We start from the raw sequence: 12,070 nt of genomic DNA on the forward strand, positions 1-12,070 counted from the left end.
TTTTCACTCATAGCCAGCACATGTAAAGTCAAGAAAAAAGAAAACTGCTGCAAAAAGCATGTAGTTCCCTATAGTTTATTGACTTGATATAGTTAGAACATTTGAGTTATCTCAAAAAATGAGGAATTAAAACTTTTGTTTTGTGCTGTTACGGACGGTAAAAATTGTTGGACCATATTAGTTTTTACCAGTTAAAAATTCAGAATAGATTGCTTTTTAAAGGCAAAATAATGTCTTTTTTATAACCATTCAGCCAGTTTAGCTTGCGCATCAAAAGCCCTTAGGATGACAAAGATGGTATTGTTGATACTCTCTAACTTTATCTTTAAGGGGGATATGAATTAGGTTTTTATCAACCACGGGAGTATATCGAGTAGTGTGAAGATGTCTTGTAAATACATGCTTATAATATATGCTTCAAATGGAATAAGAGAATGAGACTTGAAATCTTCACCATAAATACAAGCTTTAGTAAATAATAAACCTTTAATAATTACGAGAGTTTCTTCAGGAAGTTTGAAAGCGTTTTCAATCTAATTGAAAACGATGGGAACTTATTGAGCAGTAAAACGTCAAATTAAGAGCGTCAATATATCATCAGTGTATAAGAATGGAAAAGATACTAAAAAATGTTGCTGTATATTTACGAATTTGAGGCCGACATGACGCGCCTTAAAAGACCAAATAATAAATACTTTGATTTCAAAACAATCATGGGTATACCCGGACTTATGAGACTAACTTAGTGGATATAAGTTAGTCTCATAAGTCCGGGTATACCACGTGGAAGACCTCCGTTTCTTACCTGTGCATTGACTATTAAAAAACTATATTTTTACTAACTTTTTCGTAGAAAGTGTTACGCCTTCTAAAGTTCAAAAATTTACGTCACATGGTGTTTTGAATAATTTGACGTCAAAGTTATTTTTGTTAAAAAGTCACTGCAGTAGCTTCTTGCGTTACAGAAATTTTTCATAAACTCATATTAGTATAGTAAGATAACAAAACAAAAGTTCTAGTTCTAACTCTATTGAATTATCACATAATACATAAGTACATTTTCGTGATTTTAAACATAAAGGATAACATAAAATAAATAAGTTAAAAACATTAGCGCAGATGTTGTTTAGACGCTGGTAAAAAATGAGGGTTTGCTGGAAGATAATTAAAAAAATTACTAAAAAATAATTAATTATAAAGCATAAATGGTGCTTTTGTTGCGGACAGGACATTGTATGATTTTTCTGCAATTCAGCCTGCAATCTATGATTTGCGTAAAATGGAGACCAAATTGCTGTCCCATGTTTTGTTAGAAAGTCCCAATTTAGAGCCATTGACGGTATAACTGAGATAGAAAGAGAGAAAAAATCAAGAGTGTAGGAAAAATATATCTTGCAGCCCGCTGGGTTACTGTAGTTTTTTTTTCGTCACTCTGGAAACAAGACTATTTTTTCTAGCCTTGTGCAAAATTTTACTGCTCTATTTATTCACATATCATTCTTTCATTATGTCAGCATTTAATTGTAATGCTTTTAATACTTTGTCTTATTGCATCATATAGCAACTATCTGGTCTTTTGAATTTTTATAAATAAAACCTTCTGAGTAAGCTGTTTAATAGATCTGCAAAAAATATATTGCTATAGAAAATACAAAGTAAAAAGTGATGTCCAGACGGTGTCAATCAAACAACTTCGAACAAAAATCGCAATCGAACCAATTGAACGTATGATTCAAATGCGATCGAATAATTGCAATTCAATTGTCAAACGTAATCAAACAGCCAATTCCTGGGTAATATTCGATTGTGTTTGATCGAGTAAGGTTAGTTTGGTTCGATTGATAATAGTTGACTATGTTCGATTGGTTCGATCGATTGTCAGTTGCATTCAATTAAGCTTCGATTTCAATCAATTACGATTATGTTTGATGAGTTTGATTGCAATTGAATTGTGATGTCATGTTGGATATAATTAAAAATTCCAGCACTTAAACTATGTATACAATGAGAGAATTAAGTGTACACTCAAAACATAATAATCAATGCCATTAATGTATATAAAACTGTTTTCATGCTGGGTTTTTTAATTATCCAATATGGCATTGGGCAGTTCCAGAAAAAAACCATTACCCCCTGTGGACGACAGGGTATTTTGGTGGAAATCCTGAGAAATTTGAAAAAGGTTTCGGAAAACCCAGGATTTTTCCTCTATGTAGTCGTATGAATCAGAAAATCCATAAAATTTGCTCTTTTTTCTTGCCAAGAATTGGAAAATCCATAAAAGTTGCTCTATTTTCTTGCCAAGTATCAGAAAATCCAAGATTTGCCCATAAAAAATCTTGAATATTATGGGAATCCTGAAGTTTTTCAAATCTCAAAATCCATGTCGTCCACAGGGGGTAACGGACTATAACTGGTTTCTAGCCAATCAGGTTCGCGCACTTCCAATCAAAACAATAATATCACGTGATTTCAACAATTGTTTAACAGCCAATAGAATTCTGCGACCAGATTTGGCATCTACAAAAATACCTGGTTACTCTCTGTTATATTATTATTTGTTCAAACTAAATGCTATACTTCAAAATTACACGAACAGAGTAGATGAGTCTCCCAGCTAGTACAGGCGTCAGAGAGTCCTCTTCTAGCAAAAAGATCTATCAATACCTACCTGTCCCAAAATAATGAACAGATAAAAGTAAGAAGTTTATCTACTCAGTAGTGTACTGTTTCTATTTCTATTTGGTTGAGTTGCAGGGGGCTTTGAGGCCTATTTTCGCAACTATAGGCGCTTTCAATGAGCACCCCGTCAGCACCTTGGACTGACTACCCAATTTCGCCCCTCACATGGCATGGGTTGACCCGGGCGAAGGTTCATTCACTTGCCAAGTGAACCGGCTGAGAGTGGGAATCGAACCTCAGTCACCTGGTCATCACCTGTGACCTGTGCAGCAACCAACCAAGGTCAATGACCACTGTACGTACTACTTGCCATATGTTATTAGTTCACTCTTAAGACAAGCAGATTGGGACGTGCAAACTGTGTGTGTGGCTGAAATCAAACTTACAACATAACCTAGCTAGAGATACCAACAACCTTCCAAACCCCGGACGCTATAAAAGTAGTTGTTTGAGGAAAATGCTGCAAAGAGGTATAGTAGGCTGGTAGGTATGAGCATTAAAAGGTATATACAGTTAACATAAGAACAAATAAATCATAAATGAAACACCAAGTGAACAGTGAAGAAGAACAAAGTCGAAGAACAAAGTCAACCATTTTAGATGATGGTGGCTTGTGATCATTCTTTTTTGTGGGTAGCCCTTTTTTGTTGATGTTTGAAAAAGTCTCGATTATTCTGATGTTTGGTTTCTATCACCTTAATCTTTATGAACTCTACTTCCAGCGTGAAAGAGACGTTGTTGTAGAAACCGGGCATACTCATTAAGGCGCACGGATGTTGATTTGACAACTTTTTTTTCAAGTAGCCAATCAAGATTGAGTTCAAGTTTTTCTCGGAAAAGGCACCGGGGCTGTCAATCATACTATAGCTCAAAAGTTGCTGGTGGGAATGATGGCTAAGAATGATGGGATGAAGCCCAAATTTTTTTTTTTGCACATGTGATGTTTGTGGGGCGTGGGTTGTGATCAAATCTAGCATCCACACAAGTTTACAAACAAGCTCCTCCATCCTGGTCCTGCGCAGAGCTAGAGCTGTCATTAAACTAAAGGTCCAAATTGTAGTATGGTGAGTATATTGTATTTTATTCCTACAGTACAGGTTTTATTTTAAAGCTTATCCATCTAATTCTAGACTAAGATTTGAGCCTGAAAAACAACTCTGTGAGCCTCAATCACATGCCCCCCCCCCAATATTTTGCAAAGTAATTTTTTCTTACTTAAAAAAGTCTTATATACTGTTTAGAGGGGTGAAATAAGGGAAAAGTCGAAAATTTTCTTCGTCGCTCAACCATCAACCAACCACTAAATTGGCAATATTTAAAAAACAGCGATAACTTTAATTTTATTGATATACAGTCAACTGCTTTAAGGGGGGTGAGTACGGGGTTTGCGATTTCCGAAATACCGAATAATTTTGCCGAAATTTCTGAAATTCCGTAAAAAATACTTGCAATTCCGATACCGATTTTTTGGGATATTTTTCCTTGTTTTGACTAATTTTTCATCAAATTTGATTTTTCATTTTTGAATTCCCAAAGAAAGGGATAAAAACTTTATATTACCAAAATTTTGAAGCAAAAATTCATGGATTTCCAATATACCGAAACAATTTCAGGATTCCGAAATACCAAAGGAATTTTGCCTGATTTCTGAAATTCCGAAGAAAAAAAAGTCGATTTCCGCAATTCCGAAAAACCGTACGCCCCTCAGCTCTAACTTTGATGGGACGATTGGTGGAAACATGGGACTGGTTGATATCTGGTCTGTATTTTCACTTACTGTTAAATCTCTTTGACAACAAATTTGTTTTGATACCAATCATACTTCTTCGTTCCTCTTAGAGTGCACAGACACTCGCGTGTGTTCCACTACAGATTTTTCTCATATTTCTATTTAAAAGCCTACTTGGTGCGAAAGAGAAATCGTGTATTTTTTAATACGCTATTCATTAACTCAAATCAAATGACTTTGGAGGTTTGGTGAAATGGTGGCAGAATTGCTGTGTCGATTTCGTCCCGTTTTTACCCCAGATGACTACATAAATGATAATAGTATATTTTAATTTAATTTTAGCTTCATAGTAGCAGGTCCACATCAGTGTGTTTTTATTGACCTTCTTTACCAAATAAATTAAGACAAAAAATAAATAATTAATTTTATTTTTTACTTTTACTATTAGGCGAGACCAATTTAATTAATTGTTCTACAGACAGATCGTTAGAAAAATAGGGGTCAGTCGGTCGGCAAAATAAGAATAAATCTTTCATTTATCAGGGTTGGTAAGGTACCGAGAAAATTTTCCAAAAAGTATCTGGATCAAAAATTCACTTTCTTTTTTATCTTCGATGAAGATCATAATAAAATTTTAGTGTATGAAATGCTTTTTATGATTTTTCAATTTCTTGAATTAATTTTCAGCTTTATTCAAGTTTAATCCTTACAAATAACTAGTGTGTAAAATATATTGTAGTGGAAATTCGATATTATTATTTTTTTGATTTTAGCAAAAATAGTGTCGGTCGGGCCCGTAGAACAACAAATTAAATTGGTCTCGCCTTTTCGGGGTCAACATTCAAAAACGCGAAAACTGCCTTAAGGGAAGAAACTTTTGCAGAACAAATTTTTGCGGAATTTAATTTCGCGTTTTTTTGAAAAATCCTCAAAATTAAATTCTGCGAAACACTAATCTTCTCAGGATTAAAAAAAATCACCTCTAAAATTGATCTTTTTAAGGCAAATCAGGCTATTTTGTAAACAAAAAATTCTCTCAAACGTGAAATTAAATTCTGCAAAACTTCAGAATTTTGAGCTTTGAACTGCAAAATAAAATTTCGCAAAATTTCTTCTCTTAAGGTAGTTCCCACAAAAATTAGTTCCATAAAAATTATTTGCCGCAAAAATTAGTTCCCTTAAGGTAGTTCACATCGAGGGGTCTCACTTGGAGAATCAACATTGAAAGGTTCTTTCGATTTTTCTGGTTCACATTTCTTAGTGGTCTTTATCAATTGAAAATCAATTCTTCTGTTTCTAGATGGGTAGCGTAACTGTTGCTTTGCTTCACGATAGAGTCTATTATTTTTCACAAATCTAATATGCTTTTAAATTATGAAAGAAATGTGTCCACAATAGGGCAAAACTGTAAAAATTAATTCTCCTGAGATGCGGTTAGTGTAAAACGCAGGTCACAGGTCACAGGTCACAGGTCACAGGTCGCAGGTCACAGGTCAGTGATGACAGGTTAACTCTAATCAATGTCATTGCAGAGGAAAATGTTTGGAAAACACAAAGAATTATCAAAACATAATTCTCAAGCAATTTCATCCATATAAAACCATTTCAAACATCAAAATTTAACCATGTGCTTTTATCGATCTTTCGCAGTTTGCGCCGTGTATAACCCAGACCAGAAAATATTTGAAACCATATTATACGTATAACAGGTATATTACATATTTTAATGTTATATGATGGTTACATATAATAAAACAAATCGCTCTAAAACTACTCGTTGCTATTAAGGTCGTATCTTCCGGTGTGAATATCTTTTTTCATGAGCTATTTTTAATTCGATTTTTAACCATAAAAATTTTCAACTTTTCATTTTAAAGCGATATATTCAAAATCTGCATTAATTTTGCTTTTTAATGGTACCCATAACAATTAATGTTGAAGAAATTTTATAAATTTAAATTGTGGAAACATGTCCTTAATAAAAAAAAATTTCAGTATTTTTGAAGCTGTGGGACTATTTTTAAATTCTACATCTTGAATTTTTGACAATGTCTTGAGCCGAACTCTTTCTATCAGTTTTTGTCAAGGGGGTTTATATTCGATTTTTTTTCTTTGAATTTTTGGCGGTCAAAAGTTGAAAAAGACGATTTCTTAATCATTTCAATAGATAAAAGCCTTTATATCTTTAAGTATAGATATGAAACCATATCCTCCTGAACAAACTTCGTTTATTTATTATAATTTCAATGGAATGAAATAGAAAATTTCGTCGAAGTTTTGAAATTAATCCCGCTATAACAATTTTAAGGTAATTTACTAGTAGATCGTTGCTTGTAGAGATTTTACTGACCTAATTTCCAGAATATTTTTTACGCAATAAGCAAACAAATGGCCCATAATACAATAAAGAAATTTATAGATTCAACTCCGATAGCTAAAATACATTAAATGGCTTTATCACCTCAATAGATAAAAGATCCAATGGCCCTTTTACAATTTGTTTTCTTGTTAATAAGCAGACAAATGGTCCACAATACAATAAAGAAATGTTTTTATCCAATTGTTAAATGGTTTCATTATCTCAATAGAGATCCCATGGCCCTTTTAGAATTTACTCTTTTGTTTCTAGCCTCCAGCTGTATTTCGAGCGGGAAAAAGTTTTCGCGGGGAAAAGATCCCTTTCCCCTTTTGTCTATAGGTTAGAAAATCCATTATATCAACAAATCAATAGAATCAAAAGCTATTATGAGACTCGTTTGTTTTTCCTTTATTAGACTCCTAATCAATAGGTCTTTTACAAATTAGAAGATTTGATAAACTCAAGACCGGCCTTAAACAATAGCATCACTATGGAAACGAAAATTTTGAAATCAATCTCAAAATTATTTTGAAATAGGGAAATAAGACCTTAATTTCAACGAGTACCTTCTCAGAGAACTCACGAGCTTCTGATTGGTGTAATTTTATATCCAGCCATATTGTTATCATCACATTCGGCATGCTGAATATTTTTGGTGCTTTTCTCTTGTAAGACATGATATTTTGTAATTCTGTCAATATTTTTGTCAAAAATTGTCATTAAGTCATTAAAATAACAATTGAATAATTAATTAGTTTCATCCTTCTAAAACCACTCTCTTAGGGACCTCACAAGCTTCTGATTGGTGCCGTTTTATATCCATTCACACTATCTACATCACATTCTGTATTATAAATATTTTTCGTGCTTTTGTCTTGTTAGGCATCATATTTTATGATTTTGTCATTAGTTTTGTAAGTAAGTGTCACTATGTCAAAATAGGTTGTTATTCTATTCAATTGTCATTTTATAATATCTAAATAGCATGTATTACTTTTTTGTAATTTAATGCGCTATGTATTGATGTTATGTTATGTTATGTATATGTTATGATCTTTTTTTTTTTTTTCCGGTCTGTACTTTGTTGACCTGTGACCTGTGACCTGCGACCTGTGACCTGTGACCTGCGTTTTACACTAACCGCCTGAGATGTGATATTTTCTGATTTTTTTTCAACCGCGAGAATTAGTTCCTGCTTAAAATTGTTGCCTTAAGGTATTCAGTGATCTGAAGCTCCATTTACAGTATTGCATCAAGTTTTTTAGTGTTTTTCTTTTTGTAATTTATTTGAAGGGAGGTTTGTGAAGAAATAGAAGATTTGCTTTGAAGGGTGTGAAGGACAGTAAAGAACTCTTTCACTCGGTGATAGGTTCACTTTGTAGCTGTACTAAATGCTCTCTTCAAGCAAGATTAGTGAGTTATGCCACACAGGACACAAACCTGGATTGAAACAAAAGGAAAAAAGAAAAACTCTTATTTGACGTTTTTTTTCTTCACTTTTTTGAAAAGTGATTTTTGACTTCAGGTGATCATAACTTTTGAACCAATTATTTTAATACATGAAAATTTAATTAAGAGACTCCCAAATTTAATAAAGCAAGGTCGACCTTACATATCACTTTGATAGCTCTAAATCGTCACCAAACATCCAAAGTATTTTTGGACGACCACCCGGTAAGGCTGGTGTAAGTATTCCACCTCAGAGGGGGGACAAATGAGATCTGACGTTTTTAATTACATAATCCCATGCGTTCCAAAGCAAGACAATACCGAGTTTATGTATGTGTGTTTTTCAGCGACGGAGACGGTAAGGTTCTAATTTGGCTAGATCATGACCAACTGAGGACGACGGTAAATCAGCACTTTTACCGTCCTCGATTTTGCGGATCAGAACTGCGGGTTTTTCCAAATCGCCTCAGTCACTTTACCGTCCTGAAAAGTGCAAATACATAAACTCGCTAATACCAGGGTATTATCCTGCGCTATTAGTAAGCATAAAGAGCTGAAAATATGAACGAGGTTGTTCAGATTGCTTTTATTTTATAAAGTTATCTAGACTACCAACCACTCCCTATAAATGTTGATTGAAATGATAATGTACATTATCTATAAGCTACATTTTGATCCCTAATAAAACTTCGCTCCATTGTCAGTATTAGGGTTAAATTCAAGTAATTCTATTGTTAATCTTATCTATGTCATTTTTAGACATCATGGTTCTTCATACAAGTACGATAGAACTCATATCATCCATACATGGTCATCAGAGGCGAGCTGAACGGTGTATCGAGAAGAAAGATTTACAGGCTGCGGTAAAATATGGGAAAAAAGAAATGTGTAGAAGATTTGACAAAGCTGGGAGACCACTCATTCGATTTAAGTACACTTTTGCTGATGTTGTTTATATTACAGACGAGTCAAGTACACGAGAAATAACAAGTTATGTTTTGCCTATCCCACTAGATAAAGTTGATGTTCCATTGATTGATCAAAATAAATATTATGCTGCTAAACGACGTATTGAAGAAGATCCCTCAATTATCACGTCACACTCAGTTTTCGTTGTTGATTGTAGTGGTTCAATGAGAAATGCAGATGTTGTAGCCCATCGCAGTAGATTGGATTCCGTACGTTACTCCATTGCTACAGAGTTCATCGCAAAACGACTGGACAAACCTTCCTATGGCATCACTCCATTTGATGTAGTCACTTTGATTGAAATGCGAGATAATGCCACTGTTATTTTTGAGAAAGAACCAATGAGCTGGATTCTGTACAACAAAATCGTTGATAGAGCTAAAGAGAGCAGTCCATACTACCATGGCAATTATTTACCATCCATTGAAAAGGCACATCAGGCCTTGAAAGATGGCGACCATGAAGATTTGGCATTGTTTTTGTTTTTTCTTACAGATGGTAGACCAAGTGATTGTAATGGAGACACAAACATTCAGTCTATTCTTAACCAAATCTCTGAAATCGGTCAACAGTTCAAGGACCGGTTGAACTTTGGGATGGTTGCTTATGGTAACCAAAATGAAAACATGGAAGTATTGGAAAAAATGACAGCAAGCTTGTCACTCAAAGGATGCACTGGAAAATTTGAGCGCTCGGATCTCAAAAAACTGAATTCTCTATCAACGTCTATTGCTGAAATGTCCAGTACATTGACAAACACCCGCACTTTACTCACTGCTGTCAGAAGTAGCAAACGGAAAGAGAAAGATTATACTCTGACAAAGTTTAATAGGAATGTCAAGATTCCAGGAATACACTGGCAATCGAAGAATGTATTTAATCATAGCTTAACCCGTTATGAGTTTATCCGATCTGGGAAAGGATTCCGCTGGGAAGAGAAACCATTGATGAACAAGTCAGCTGTTGGAATATCCTTTAATAATCAGCCTTTTGGAGAAGGCGCTGAACGTATTGTTTATCAGCTATGTGAAATCAACCAGTATGGTAAGAAAGTCGGTGAAAATTTAGTTGCAAAAGATGATAAATTTCAGGGTAGTTATGAATATCTCCAGTATCATGAATCCTTTTGTAAAACGCAAAGGATTTCTCAAAACCTGGCAAAAAAGTTTAATGATCTTCTAGATCGATCTCCTTATGTTGGGAAGAGTGTTCCTCGTATTACGTTTCTCGATTGTTATGTTTACACTTTCCTTGATCCAGATGACAATATTGAGTATAATTATTTGGCAGAGAGAGAATTGGATAATACACGGTACATAAAGTGGAACAATAATGCAGGAGGCGTGCATGGAATGACAAAACAAAAGCGAGTTGTTTCACAAATTATTGAGGAGGAAGAAGAAGAAGAAGAAGAAGAGGAATCAGGACCTGAGACGACAAAGTTTGAAGAGGTTGATTCTGCTGATGAAGAGGATCATTATGGTGGCCTAGAAAAAATTGAATTTCTATCAAATGTTAGTGCTAAAAATGTTGATATTTTGGACGAGGAAGTACCGCAAGCTTTCACTCATTTCACTTATATGTGGAGCAAGAGAGAGAAGATGGTGTGTGACCTCCAAGGTGTTCTTGATCAGGCGAAACGATTGTTTGAGTTTACAGATCCTGCTATCCATTATGCGTCCCAAAATGGAAGGCGTCATGTTTTTGGACGAACAGACAAGGGAAAAAACGGTATGTTAGAATTTTTTAAAACACACAAATGTAACAAGTTGTGTGACTTACTTCGACTCTCAAGCATTAAACGGCAAAATTAAGATTTTTTGTGATAGATAATTATCATTTTCTTCTGTTTAAATTTTTAATTTAATAATAATTTTCGATATTTTGTGTTTTTTAGTTCATCCCTTTTTTGTCTCAGATTGATTTTTCATACTCAAGAAAGGATTTCTTGTGTTGAATGATTCAAATTTTTTGTTAATAGCTTTCTTGATTCCCCCTTGATTCTTTTGGATTGTCTAAAGCGGTCCAATCTTATATTCTAAGTATGTTTTTTTTTCATGAAACAAGGTCGTTAGTAGGGGCCACTATGTCGCGAAAAAGCTTCCCGTGTGCAGCAGCTTGTGCAAAGGGATTTTATGATTGAATATTGTTCCTTGAATGTAGAAGATCAAAATTTGAGAGGTGGGGCCGGGTGTGACCACCGGTTGCCATGGAAACTGACGTCATTGGTTACTATGGCAACCAAAATAAAAGGTCGTCAAAATTGAAAAATTTTTGTTTCATTCAAAAGAGCATGAAATACTGATAAAGAAAAAGGTCACAACCTATATCTGAAAATGAATATATCAGGAGATATAAAGGAAATAAGGCAAAATGACGTCATAAAACGATGACGTCAGCGAAAAATCAAAATTTGCCAAAATTCGAAATTTTTTGGTTTTTTGAAAAGAAGACCCTCCAGTGAACATAAAATATTATTACGAAAACGTTTGAAAATTTGTCTAAAAAAGTCTATTGGTCAAAATTGACAATTTCATTTTTTGCCTGTCGAAGGTTGGAGCTTGCCCAAGCACATTACAGGCAAAATTTAAAAATATCAATTTTTGCTCATAGACTTCTTAAAAAGGATTTTCAGACTTTTTCGTAATAATATTTTTTGTTCACTGGAAGGTATTCTTTCAAAAAAACCAAAAATTTTTGAATTTTGGCAAATTTTCATTTTTCGATGACGTCATCGTTTTATGACATCATTTTGCCTTATTTTCTTTATATCTCCTGATATATTCATTTTCAGATATAGGTTGTGACCTTTTTCTTTATCAGTATTTCATGCTCTTTCGAATGAAACAAAAATTTTTCAATTTTGACGACCTTTTATTTTG

At 34.0% G+C, this 12,070-nt stretch overlaps 1 protein-coding gene across 1 annotated transcript; it reads left to right on the forward strand.

The window, feature by feature from the left end:
- The first annotated feature begins 3,637 nt into the window (after nt 1–3,637).
- Nucleotides 3,638–11,152, forward strand: LOC136820798 (uncharacterized). Its single transcript, XM_067077024.1, has 2 exons — nt 3,638–3,746; nt 8,979–11,152. Exon 2 carries the CDS (start codon nt 8,984–8,986, stop codon nt 11,000–11,002), a length of 2,019 nt encoding a protein of 672 aa, XP_066933125.1. The 5' UTR covers nt 3,638–3,746; nt 8,979–8,983; the 3' UTR covers nt 11,003–11,152.
- Nucleotides 11,153–12,070: the final 918 nt, after the last annotated feature.

The sequence above is a fragment of the Clytia hemisphaerica genome, unplaced genomic scaffold (genome assembly GCF_902728285.1).
Source record: "Clytia hemisphaerica strain Z4C2 unplaced genomic scaffold, Clytia hemisphaerica genome assembly, whole genome shotgun sequence".
NCBI lineage: Eukaryota > Metazoa > Cnidaria > Hydrozoa > Leptothecata > Clytiidae > Clytia > Clytia hemisphaerica.

What these genes read in the sequence shown, in the direction of transcription:
- LOC136820798 (XM_067077024.1), top strand. Translation starts at nt 8,984, where the DNA reads ATGGTTCTTCATACAAGTACGATAGAACTCATATCATCCATACATGGT.